Below are 13987 nucleotides of genomic sequence, written 5' to 3'. Positions count from 1 at the left end.
GCACAGGCCGGGCTGAGGGACCCCCTCCCCCCCAAGTGCACAAATTTTTGTGCACTGGGCCTCTAGTATAGGATGATTGCCACTTAAAAACTGATTATACTTAAGCTATACAACTTGATTTGATATACATATGCATTGTGAAATATTCATGACAACCAAGCTAATTAACATATCCTTCACCACATATAGTTCTTTATTTCTTTTCTTTTTTTCTTGTGTGTGTATGGTAAAGATTGTCTTTTAAGAGTAAATTTTAACACAATAAACAGAGTCAGAAATAAAATTTGCTGCTTATAGGAGACAGCCTCTTTGAACCCAGTAAATGATTACCCACACTCTGCTTAGAAAATGTTTCCAAAGAGACTGCTTTGCTCCAACTGTATAGATGCAGTTACTTTTATTCTCGAGTCTGGCCACAGAAATCCTCACTAATACAGTCAGCCACCAGCAATGCATGAATGGAGAGAGCATAGAGGTGAGACAGCACACACTAGTGACATCCTGAGAAAATTACCAAGGTCAGCAGTGGTGACCTCACTTCCAGAAAAGAACTTGAGTTATTCCAAGAAACTTCAGCTCTGCTTATATTACCCACTTTTGAACTCTTCAGATTACAGATATGGGGTCAAGATAGATTAAATCATATGTATTGACAAAGAGCTAGTACCTTAGGTAATTAAGCAAGTAGTCAGCACAGAGGGTGCTGCGAAAGCCTGTGCCGCCAGTTGTAACAGGTCCTTTCTAGTGAGAGACTGGTAGAACAGATGGAAATTATTTATGGGGAAATCTCCAGGCTTTCACTTCCTCTCTGACCTAACCTTAAGTGGCATTTTCTAGCAAGAAATTATTGACTAGTTTGGGTGGGACACTTAGCAACCAAGGCTGGGATTGAGATTCTGCCAGTACTAGTGGTATGACCTTCAGCAAGCTGCTTACCCACTCAAGCCTCAGGTTTCTTATCTGTAGGATGGAGCCAATTATAACTATCCTGTGGGCTTGGTGAGAAGATTGAATATTATACATTTTCTAAAGCTCTTTGAAAAGTTTTGTGAATTGTAGGGGACCCAATAAATAACCCCTCTGGGCTGTGCTTGTGCTTAAAACAAATGGAGAGACAGATCAGGAGTCAGGGGAATGGAGAAAAATAAATGTTAACTTGATGAATAATAAAGGCTGGATTGTTGGGTATGACCAAAGTGTTTTAAGCAAATAGGTTGGTCATTGTCCAGTGTCCTAGGCAATGCTGGACAATGGCCAGGACTGAAGCAGATCGACCCCACCATGCATATGGCATGCCAGAGAAGAGTGGAAAGACACTCTCTGAAAGTCAGCAGATCCCCCCAACAGAAAGAAGGAGGGGCAGGGCAGGCACAGTTTATTCTTCTAAAACTCATCCATCAGATAAATCACTCCTCCTCCCATGGGGAGCAGGAAAGAATTTCTGAATGTGGCAGTACATAAGTGAGATCCTTGTAGGATGAGGAAGACGGCAGGGTGGCAGTTGTGCACTTCCTGTGGAGGTGCACAGAGCATTCCCAGCAGAAGGAAAAGTGTAAAAACAGAGCCACTGAGATGGAGGGTTGGGTGTATTCAGCAAACGGAGAAGTTGAGATAAGCTGAGTCAGGGGTGCTGTGTGGGGAGGGCAAGTGGAAGCCAATTCATGAAGGTTTTAAAATAGCAGGTTAAGAAATCCTGATTTAATTCAGTGTGGACTGGGTCAGTTTTATTTTAGTATTTGTGTACTTTGATCAGAGCTATGCTTTAGTGGGACTATTATCATGTTACATTAAAATTAATATCAGAATATTAATAATGTTATCCTAGGTGTTTTATTTTTTATATTTCAATATTTGTTTTGTTTCTATGCTGTGTTTTTGGTGGAGGAGGGCAGGGTGTTATATTAGTGGGCTTGGGTTATCATAACGTAATACCACAGACCGATATTAAACAAGAGGCTTAAACAATAGAAATTTCTTTTCTCACTGTTCTGGAAGCTGGAAATTCCAAGATCAAGGTGCCCTCACAGTTGGTTTCTGATGAGCGCTCTTTTCCTGGCTTATTTATGGAGCCTTCACACTGTGAAGTGGAGGTGGAGGTTGTCTGGTCTCTTCCTCTCCATATAAGGGCAACAGTCCTATTTTGATGAGGGCCCACCCTTACAACTTCATTTCACTTTAATTACCTCCCTAAAGACCCTGTCTCCAAATACAGTCTCATGGGGCCTTAGGGCCTCAGCATATGAATTTGCGGGCATACAATTCAGTTCATAATGGAAGGATAATGTTGATGTTTGCAGGTAGTCGGTACCTCTGTTGATAAACCCTCCTTCCTTGCTAATTCTAAGGTTAGGCTTGTTTTCTTTTGTCTTTACAGCCACATACTTTAGCGATTATTTTAAACTACTGCCTTCAGTTCATACTTATTTTAATTCACTTTTAAGACCGTATTTGTGGGAGAGAGGCTAATATTTAATCTGACTCTTTTTATTGTACTACTTGGTAGAAGGCTCAGCCACAGGATAACACACTTCCCAATTACATGATCACTCACGAGTTACCGTCTTTCTTCTATGCACATTGCAAGGCAAATTATTTTTTTATTATAGGTTATTTTCTACAGCAGTAGGTCATTTCATTCAGCAGTCACCTTTACCTAAGAAACCTTTTACATCTCATAAAGAAAACTAAAAGCTGTAGACAGAGCTTAATTTGCCAAAATTTACCTGATGTTTAATTTACCGAATTTTGGCTGAACTGAAGGATATGGAAACCACTGAATGATTTTTTTTCCTCATTCCCCAATTTAATATTGATTAATTTGTGTCCTGCTTCATGTTTTGATATTTCTGTGAGACTATACCTCTTGTCACCAAGGTATCTCCAACTAAATTACAGCAATGCAAGTGCTGTCCATATATTTTTTAAATAAAAAAGTATGCTCATTCTTATTTCATTTGCTGCAGAGGAAGAGAGGTCTGGATCTTTTTTAGCTGATGAGAGTACATAGCATTTCCATTGTTTTCTATTTCTATGTGGCATCACCTTTTGCTATGTGGCCACAATCCTTGACATCATTGTGAAAGCATTCCGCAGGTTTGAACTGTGGCAAGTGAGTCAGTCTAGGTAAGTAGGCGAGTCAGCACCTAGGGAGTTAAGAGACTGGAATTCTCAGTTCAGTACTTAATCTTGCATGACCTTAAGCACGCCGCCAAGCAATTTCACTTGAACATCTACTTGCATCATAGCTACCTGCTGGAGATGGGTGAGATCACACTTACAGGTGAAAACATTGAGCTGTGAGAGTAAATATTCTCTACAAATTTTAAGTACATATTGTAATGATATTTCACAGCTAGGATAGCAAAAGCACAGAAGATTGCATGGACCTACTGATAGTTCATCATGATAAGTGCCGGCGTCAAGATGATTCTATTAGAGGGTAATGCACACAATAAGAGAGACACATGTGGGGTTTATGGGAGCTCAGAGGCAGAGCACGGAGGATGGTCACATCATGCAGCCCAGATATGCTTTCCTCTCTTCCTGCCCTTTTTTGATACAACTAGTAAAGTCGATAAAGTCCATTAGAAAATACATCAGAGTTGCAATAATAATAACAATAACTAACACTTTTTGAGAGTTTACGATGTGCCACCCCATTCTAAGCACCTCCATGTATTTGCTCATTTCATCCTCATAGCCCTGTGAGACGAGTAATAGTGTTATCACCATTTTTCAAACGAGAAAGCAGCATCAGAGGTTAAAGAGCTCCTGCAGCTGAGCTGGGAATGGCATTGATTCTCTGCCTGTAACAACAACAACGCCAGAGACTCTTCCTTTGTATTGACTTCCTCTATAATTGTCTGCCACCTAACTGAACCACAGTGTACCCCTGCAGGTAAAAGAAATGCATAAAGATTAAGAGATGATGTAAAATGCCACTTTTGAAAATTAAGTTCCTTAACAAAAAATGGGATGAGCTTAGGCTACTTGTCAGAGAGAGGGATCAGCCCTGGAGGTTCATACATGATTAAGACATGGTCCCTGTTCTCAGAGCTCACAGTCTTATGTGGGGGCACCAACATGAGCCAATAAGTAGAGTAAAGTGTTATAGGGAAATCTGACCACCCCATGAAGCTAATGGCAAAGTCCAAAGAAATTTGATTACAGAGAAAACCCTTTATCACAACTAGGGTCTAGGAAAGTAAGGCACCCAGACGCCATGAGCCAATAAGTAGAGTAAAGTGTTATAGGGAAATATAACCACCCCATGAAGCTAATGGCAATGTCCAAAGAAATTTGATTACAGAGAAAACCCGATTATCACAACTAGGGTCTACGAAAGTAAGGCACCCACATGTACTCACTCTGTGGAGAGGGGATTTGCTAGATGTGATGCAGATAAAATCAGAGGGACATCTATAGTTTGAGTCCCTGCCCTCTTCTAAGTATATGTGGTACCCCAAGGATTAAATAGGAGAAATCCTGGTGGGGCTGTACTATGTCCCCCAAATTTGGAAACTGAAAGGAGTCAAGAACAGAAAATGGGAGTGACACAATCTACCATACACAGACTTTTGAAATGGTAGAGGTGAGGTAAATAAATTTGACAGGTGCTGTCTCACAATGTACCTAGGGACCCATGGGAGCCTAGAAGGCCAAGTAAACTCCACTAGGATGTGTTGGAGGGAGAGTGATGGAGGCTTCAAAGAGGAGGTAGATATGGAGCAGGAACTTGAAAGATGAGGATGTAAATATGGGGCAGGTGGAGGGTGGAGTGAAATAGGAGGGCATTCCAGAGAGGGAGCAGTATTACTACACACCTAAATGTATGAAACAGCATGGCAGTTGGAGAAATGGCAATAGTTCTGCACAATCCTAAGGAAAGTTCTTCTGGCTGCAGACCTGTCTGGGAATGAGAGATGACCAGGACTACAGAGACACAGGTTAAGCTGCTGTGATGAGTCAAACAAGAGAGGATACAGAATTGAGCTCAGGCAACAGTGAAATGGGGAGAGGAGGTGGAGAAGGAAAAAAGCAATTTGCTTGTGGTGCATGAGGGGAAAAGTGACATCAGAGCAGAGTGCTAAGCCGAAAGTCTTGGCACCATAAGTGAAGGGCATATTTGAAAGGCAGGACAATGAGTTCTGTTGGGACGATCCCCAGGAGCTGTCCAGGAGAGAACTGAGCATGTGGTTTGATTGCTCAGAGGAGAGGTCTGTAGAGGGAACTGGCCCTTGGGCTCTGGTACAGCCTGGCCAGAACTGCACTGTTTGTTGTATAAGTACAGCACTGTCCTTATACACGTGCTGTTTGTTGTCAATGGAAAGTAAAGAGGCGATTTATGAAATTTACATTCAGAGAAACTGGGGGAGGACACCTGATAGATCCTATCCCGTGCATGTATTTTTGCACACAAATAATTCTCCTTTCTATTTTAGCACCCCGGGAAATCCCCTTTCTCACCATCAGCTCTGAGCACAAGAAGCCAGCCCACAAAAGCTTTCATGTTAATTCTTCTTCTTGTGCTTATTGCAGATTTTCTTGGCTCTTGAGATATACATACATACACACACACATAGATGTGTGTATGCGTGTGTGTCCTCAAGGGAATGGTGGAAATTTACACTGCAGACCTCATTGTATAAAAGTACATGATTGATGTTGTCCTTGCCAGTGTGAGGTAAGAACATTCCCAAAATATTTGCTAATCACACGGGTAAAAAATTATTATTATTTTTTATATTTTAAATATTTTAACTTTTTTCATTATTACAGGATCTATAAGCATTGAGTATTTATAGATCTTTAAAGAAAATGTATTATCAAATTCTAATGTTACTTTTCTTCTCAGCCATTTGAACCAAAATGCAAAATTTCAAAAAAGCTTAAATACTGCAGAGTAAAAGTTGTTTTGTTTATCTTTAAGACTCTATTTCTATCTAGTAAATTGAGGAGGCTACTCTTAATTACCTTATGGTTTAAAATTAATATTTTGTTATATTAATTCACATTTTTCCAATGTATATTTTTGCATTTTTATCTATATACCCTCTGGATTTATTAACCAGGCCTTGAAATGCAAAACGCATATTTTAATTTGATTTTTAAATTATCATATGGCAAAATTGACTTTTGTTTTTGGTGTATAATTCTGTGAATTTCAGTTTAGATTTCTGTGAGCACTACCACAGTCAGGCTGTAGAACAATTCGATCTTTCCCCAAAACTTGCTCATCGATCCCTATAGAGCAGGGGTGGGCAAACTTTTTGACTCGGGGGCCACAATGGGTTCTTAAACTGGACCGGAGGGCCGGAACAAGAGCATGGATGGAGTGTTTGTGTGAACTAATATAAATTCAAAGTAAACATCATTACATAAAAGGGTACGGTCTTTTTTTTTTTTTTAGTTTTATTCATTTCAAACGGGCCGGATCCGGCCTGCGGGCCATAGTTTGCCCACGGCTGCTATAGAGCCATACCCTGCCCCCTTCCCCAAGCACTGGCAACCACCAATATTTTTTCTCCATATTGCTTTGTCTTTCTAAAAATAGTATATTAATGCAATTATATAATATCTTGTTTTATTTGGCATTTCTTGAATTGCTCACAAGGCTGAACACTTTTTCATGCAACTAGTTGCAGCTATGTTTTCTGTATTTTGTATAGTTTGTGTCATTGCCACTTACGCATTCAGGTCATAAGTAGCATTTATGCAAACTTGCTGTGCTTATTATGTAAGAACTAGAGGCCTGGTACACGGATTTGTGCACATTGAAAGGAAATTAATTAGAAGGTGGACGGTGGGTGGGACTGAGCGAAATGGGCCAGACACACCCTGGAGCCAACCTCCCACGGTCCCTCCCCAGCTGGCCGCACCTGGGACGGTGCCGCAGCTTGAAGGGTGTCTGCAGAATGAGCGGGGTCCCTCCAGCAGAGGGGTCCCTCGGTCTGGCCTGCAGGGATCAGGCCGAAACCGGCAGTCTGACATCCCCTGAGGGGTTCTGGAGTGCAAGAGGGCACTCTGCAAAGTTGCTGTTACTCGGCAGCTCCTGAGTTGAGCATCTGCCCCCTGGTGGTCAGTGAGCATCATACCTACTGGCCAGTCGCTTAGGCTTTTATATATATAGATGATGCTAACTCATTGTCTGTGGTAATTTCCATCCATATTGCCCTTGCTAAGTTCTTGGCTTTATGTTTCATTATTTTCTTGAAATATATAAGACCTTACGATTAGTAATATCATCAGATCTAGTAATATTGTAGTACTCTGGTGATCTAGTCTGATGCAATATTCCTAATTTTTTAAAAAAGTTATAAAAGGATGATTATGACAGCATATTTCTAGTATGAAAAATTTGGAAACAGTCTAACTGTGAAACTATAAGACTTTAGTAAAGCACATCCCGGTGCTGTCCCTCAGTAGAACGTCATGCAAGAATGAAAAGGATGCTGTCAAAAATAATGTAACATAGACTGTTTTATGGTAAAATATTAAAGGAAAAAGCTAAATATAATTCCATGCCTACATATGAGCACAGTATACAAAACAAAAAAACACACAAAACCTGTTCATTTAAAAAGACTAGAGAAAAATATATCAAAATAGTAATAGCAATTTGTTTTCATTGCTGGAACTGTGAGATGTTCCAATTTTGTGTGTTTTCTTCATATTCCATAAGGATCACTTTATTGCTACAGGAGGGGAAGTTTTTCTGAAGAGCTCAGGAACAAAATGCTACCTTTGGCCTTTAAAAATACCCACCCCTGAGCTTGAGCGTTATTAAAAGATGTGTGAAGTTAAACACACAAATGTCAATTCGCTCTTTTGGATGTCAAACTGTCAAATCCTGTCACTGGGACTAGACCTTCAGAAAGAGAGGCAGTGGCTTGACTCTCATACAGGTGCATGCACTAGGTAAACTGTCAAATGCTCATCGGTGAGTGGACAAGGTAAGAGAATCTGGTGAAATGGCAAATGAATCTGGACTGCTAATGAAATAGGTCAGTTGCTGTCTAAGAAGCCCTGTGGGAGGAGAGGGGGTTTCACTGCTCCTCTCTTTCATACAGAGAAACCCAGATTACCTTAGAGGTTTCTGTCTATTCCCAGACAGATTTTTCCAGGTGCATGCTGAGCTGTTGTCACCTAATTGTGAACCCAGCCTGGAAATGGCAGAATGACAAATCCCTCCCTAAAGGTCAAAGTGCTTGTAACTCACACTTCATGAGTCAATGATCCCTCCTGACTCAAGAAAGAATTACTTATCTTTACTTGTATTGAAGAAATCTTCACAGAGTTCACACATGGCAAATATTCTCAAATGAGAATAGTTTCTGGTGATTTTTCCTGATTACTGGAGATACACAGATTTCTCCAAAAGACCTATGTGGCCCAGGAGAGGTGGGGAGGGGTCTCAAAGAAGTTTTCTCCAGAGAACGCTCCGTTACCAGCTCGCCTACTGCCTGAGAATTCTAAACTCAGAGGGTGAAGGGGTCCCCTAAAGACAAATCTGAAGTCATCCTGCTGCTAATTCAACAGAGTGACCTACACAGCTTGTGTTTCAGAGACTAAGGACACCCCAACAAATCATGATTCTGTAACCAGCTCCTCTAGTTAAACCTGCTAAACTCCGCGGGAAATTGGGACTTGCTTAAAATCCATGAAATTAACAACAGTTGACAAGAGCCCCTAATTTGTCTCGCTCTGGGTCCAAAAAAAACAACAACAAAAGATCCAGAGATGACTGGCATTCCCCAGGACTGGTGAACTTTTACCACTCGGATTCAGGATTCCAGGCCCAACATTTCCAGCAAAGTCATTGATTCTCACATCTGGATTCCCATTAGTCTGGGCAGTTTACTTCCTTTATATAAGGTAGAAAAGACAGCTAAGGCTTTGTAATGATTAACTTTGTTCTTGTTCACTTCGGCTTACTTAAGAAACTGGTAAAATTCAGGAGACAGTTCAAGAAGCCAAAAGAAGTAACTTTTTCACTGAATACCAGTTAATAGTTTCAAAGTAATGCGACCTCATAGAAAAGTAGGTTAAAAAGGAAAAAAAGGTGCTTAGTTGAGATAAGTGGCAGCCAGAGTAAACAAGGAAAGGAAGGAACAGCAGGTGAAGATTCAGGCTAGAATCCTAAAATGCGTGGCCAAGGCTATGATTTTCACCTATATCTCTAGGCAAGCTTAATTATGAGTTAATTGGCTTTTATGAAGTACTTTGTTGATCCTTGCACAATAAAGCACTGTTTTATGGCAGTCAATGACTTAGGGTTTTTTAAGTAGTTCATGACATTCAAAAGCTTATTTTATATGCATGCATATTTACATATCACACATATATATGACTATGAAGAGAGCAACCTTTTTGAAATGTCTAAAGTACATAGGGCTCAGCTGCTAAATACCCAGAGCCAGTTCTCCCACACACACAAATAGCCCATGTAAGAATTTTGTGGTGTCATATTTAACTGGTGTGACTAAAATAGACTCACTCTTTATAAACTCATTTTTCTATTATCGTTCGTTGTTTCCTGGGTTCCTACTTGAATAATAGAAGAAATAAAATGTTGGGAAACGTTTGCCTCTCTCTGCAACTATCAGACGTAACTGCATTAAATGAAGAGTGGATTACAATTCCAACTGACAAGGTTGAATAACGCCGACTTCCAGAAAGCCTCCTTCCTTGGCAAGTCGGTCTGTGGTTTGGGGTGAGCCCAGTAATGTATTTTGCAGAAGGGGGAGTAAAAGCATTTGTTCAAATGGAGAGTTAAGCCATTTGAAGCTGAGGCTGTTGGCAATAAAGCACTGGTTAGGTGGAGATGGGACACCAAAAATAATACATTTCATAGCCCCTCAAATAGCATTTGTCTTCTGTCACTTTACAGGAGCCACTATGTCACCATTTCTTCGAATTGGTTTGTCCAACTTTGACTGCGGGTCCTGCCAGCCATGTCAAGGAGAGGCCGTTAACCCTTACTGCGCTGTGCTGGTCAAGGAATATGTTGAATCAGGTAAGCTTGTATGGGTCTTCCAAGAGGGGGCTGGATAGGAAGATCCTGCTGTGAACTATGAAGCAAGGCCTTTCCGGGTCTTTGAGGTCATCTCGTTCAACCTAATTTTCATTCCAGGAAACTGATGCCCAGGGAAGCCCAGTACTTCCTCAAGGGTAAATGGGCTTAGTGATCACCTCTGAACTAGACCCAGGTCACCTGCCTGTATTCTATTTCACGGGACCATTTTCCCACATAAACAAAGGGAGCAAAGGAAAGGAGAAATGGGTTTGCGGACTTTATGTGAGGTGTTAAGGGGGTGGGGGGCCAGAGGGAATCTAGTGCCCTAATGTGGAACATGGGACCTATATTGTTAAGACTCATTGTTTTCAATGATTATAGGTTAAGTCTGCATAATCTTAGAATTAGCTTCTAAAGACGGCTTTCTGTTTCTTTGCACATAGTTGATGAATATTACAAAGAATATATGAATTAGGCATTAGGAACCAAATTTCAGAAAACTTACTTTTGCATTAAGACCCTGGATCAGTAAAATAATAGTCCGTGTTATGTCAAATTGAAATGTAGATAGGCAGTTCATGGTGAGGGAGAAAGCGTGACAGGCTTTCAAAAGTCCTTTTGTGGGTTTTCAGGGGTGGGCAAACTTTTTGACTCGAGGGCCACAATGGGTTCTTAAACTGGACCGGAGGGCCGGAACAAAAGCATGGATGGAGTGTTTGTGTGAACTAATATAAATTCAAAGTAAACATCATTACATAAAAGGGTACGGTCTTTTTTTTTTTTTTAGTTTTATTCATTTCAAACGGGCCGGATCCAGCCCGTGGGCCATAGTTTGCCCACGGCTGGTTTAGATCATTCAATTAAAATAATCCCATTCTGACTGGAATTTCTCCACAGTCACTTCCACTGGTTTCCATTCTCCTCCCTGCCTCTATATTTTAAGATTCTTATGGACTTTCTTTTTTTTAATTTATCTTTATTGTTGAAAGTATTACAGATGTTCCCCCTTTTTCCCCATTGACCCCCCACTCCTGTCCCCTCCCCAGGCCTTTACCCCACTATTTTCTGTGTCCACGGGTTACACATATATGCATATAAGCTTTTTTGTTGATCTATTCCCACTCCTTCACCCCTTCCCTCTGAGGATCCTCAGTCTTATGGACTTTCTAGCAGTGGTTCTCAACCTTCCTAATGCCGCGACCCTTTAATACAGTTCCTCATGTTGTGGTGACCCCCAACCATAAAATTATTTTCATTGCTACTTCATAACTGTAATTTTGCTACTGTTATGAATCGTAATGTAAATATCTGATATGCAGGATGTATTTTCAGGGGTCGCGACCCACAGGTTGAGAACCACTGAAGGAAGTTTACATCCCAAGGTTTTCCCAGCCCCATTACCTTTCCTGTTTCCCTCCATACACTTCTTGTTTCAGCAGACACTTTGTAGAGAAGTAAGATTACCCCACCCAGGTCTTCAGTGACCATAGGAGCCATTACAGTTCATTTATTTGCATGAGAAATATTTATGGGGCGCTTACTGTGCACTGGGACAGAAAAACTGCCTTTGCTTTAGTGCTTCTATTCTTGCAGAGGAAGATAGGAAGGAAACAAAAATATGATATGGTCAGTAATGTGGAGTAAAGAAAAAAAAGTAGGAACGGGGAGAGAGAAGGTTTGGGGACAGAGAAATGTTACTGCCTCTAAGGGAGTGGGGACAGAGAAATGTAACATTTACAGACACAAAGGGGAACCTGATTCTGCAGGTGAGACCCTGATTCTGCAGGTAAGAACCCCCAGCTAGATGTTACTGGCTCAGCACCCTGGGGTTCCCAGTCCTCCTGTCTTGCCTTTTCTCTCCTTTAAAAGACTTGGACTCCCAGTTGACTTCATCCCCCCTGCCACAGTGAGTGTGTCAAAGCTGAGGAGACCATCTGAATCATCCTGATTTCCCTCCTGACCAGATTTCTCTCCTGCTTAGTTTGAAGTGAGAATGGCACTTGCTCCCAATCTAAAACCTTTCAAATGTCACAGAAATCTTTGAAGTGTGAAATGTCTTGAGTTCTTCAAAGCTGCTTTGGACTTAATGGGTCTCCTGGATCCCAGTTCTCTTTACAACCACAGGTCTCCCTGACATTTGCTTCCCGGGAGCTTTATTTATTTTTTTTAATTTCTTCTCCTTTTGGCCTTGCCTTTGAACTTGGTCTAACCAGCCATGTGGATCAAGACCTTGTCAAAAAAGAAGATGACTTTGTTTTTCCAAAGGTTAGCCTGTTGTTTTTTATTTTGCTTTGGTTTTGTTCAGAAAGGAAATCTCTCTGAACATTATCATTCAAGTATTACTTCTACAGAATTTAAACACACTTCAACCTTGGGGCTGTGTGGCTGCCTTTTTCATGGTGAACCCACAGAACAGGGACAAACAGAACACAGTGCTGAGGGCCCGAGAGCCTTTGAAACAATGATGAAACTCACTGTAACTAGACAGATGCTGAGTTCTGGTCCTCTTTTTTAGATGATTACAAACCTAGTGATCAAAAGTGTGAAAAATGCCTCCCCCTGCGAACTTCTGTCCTTTGTCAGGTGGAGAAAGGTTATGGTTATGAGAAGAATTATGAGAAGGAGAGGCTTAGAGTCCATAGAAGTAAAATGTTACTATGATCGTTAATCTTGCCATAGTTTGTTTTTAAATCCAATTCAATTTCTTTTTTCCCAAGATTATTAATCAGATTTAATGTTTTTAAAAAGTATTTTCAAAATTTCTCACAGTCTTTTTCTCCCACTTATAAGCAAACCTTAAAGCAAGGTGTGATGAAATCAGTGAGGAAAGAGCGGAAGGTGCATGTGCACGAGGACTATTCCCAGGCCTCAATCCCAGCTTTGTCATCAGCAGAACCAGAGGGAGCAGCAATATACCCATGCCACTCCTTTAGCTCTGTCTATATTATCCCTGAAAGTTAAGGGGGTGTCAGAGTGCTGGTAGAAACTTCACTAAGTGTGACAAACTATTCCTTCTTCTCGGCCTCGGTTAATAATTACACTTCCTCAAACAGTGCCTTCCACTATACTAAATCTTCAACCTCGCCCATGGTTCTTTCCAGTAACATACTAATCGATGTCACTCCGCTAGTTAAATTTCTTTTAAACAAGCAATAGAAATCTTCCCCTTCCTATTCTCCCCTATCATTATCAGAGTTCATACCTCTAATAACCAGGTTTGCCTAAAAAGAGAAGTTTCAGCTTATTCACATCTTTGTATACCCCCCAAATAACAATTTAGCCTGTTCCGTTCTAACAGTGTGCCTTGGAGAGAAAGGTCCATCGGGAGTCAGAACTGCTTTGTTTCCCTGCTTTAAACGGACTTTACCTTTGGTTTAATCAACACCGCTGAATTGCTAAATCTGCCACGTACTGTGCTTATTATCACAAGAAACAAACACTCAAATGCCACTGTCGTTTTCTGCTTCTGGAATGATTAAAGAACATCTACTACAGAAACCCAATCTGGATGAAAGATGGGACAACACTATTTATACTCCCACTAGTGAACTCTCTCAATTGCCTGGCAGCTCTGGGGAGGTTTCCCTTAAACCTCACCATCCTGACCATGGTTCTTGTTAGAGCCATTCCCGAGGCTGCCACTGCCTTCCTTTCCTCACTGCAGGTCTATGGCCTGCTCCACTGACTCACTCCAGGGAGAAGGCCACCACCTCTCCAAGTTACTTGTCAGTTTTTGCTTAGGGTGCACGGTGCCTGGTTCAGGTAAAATGTATCCGCATTTGAAAATTAGAGAAGGTAATAATGGCTCATTATATTTTACTAGAGGCCCGGTGCACAAAAATTTGTGCACTCGGGGGGCGGGGGAAGGGGGGGGTCCCCCAGCCCGGCCTGTGCCCTCTCACAGTCTGGGACCCCTCGGGAGATAACGACCTGCTGGCTTAGGCCTGCTCCCGGGTGGCAGAGGGCAGGCCC

At 41.3% G+C, this 13987-nt stretch overlaps 1 protein-coding gene across 3 annotated transcripts in view; it reads left to right on the top strand.

Annotated features, from left to right (window-relative positions):
• Positions 1-7931: 7931 nt before the first annotated feature.
• PRKCQ (protein kinase C, theta) overlaps positions 7932-13987 on the top strand; it is an 82997-nt gene continuing 76941 nt past the window's right edge. For 2 of the 3 annotated variants that reach the window (XM_005885299.2, XM_005885297.2), the window contains exons 1-2: positions 7932-7952; positions 9890-10015. In XM_005885299.2, the coding sequence (XP_005885361.1) occupies positions 9898-10015 (118 nt within the window). In that variant the 5' untranslated portion in view covers positions 7932-7952; positions 9890-9897. Of the gene's footprint in view, positions 7953-9889; positions 10016-13987 lie in introns of those variants that run through there. The other variant, XM_014532601.1, reaches the window with a different exon arrangement.

Source organism: Myotis brandtii, unplaced genomic scaffold (assembly GCF_000412655.1).
Source record: "Myotis brandtii unplaced genomic scaffold, ASM41265v1 scaffold9, whole genome shotgun sequence".
Classification (NCBI taxonomy): domain Eukaryota; kingdom Metazoa; phylum Chordata; class Mammalia; order Chiroptera; family Vespertilionidae; genus Myotis; species Myotis brandtii.
The sequence above is the reverse complement of the archived record's forward strand: the minus strand, read 5'-3'. Positions and strand labels throughout refer to the sequence as shown.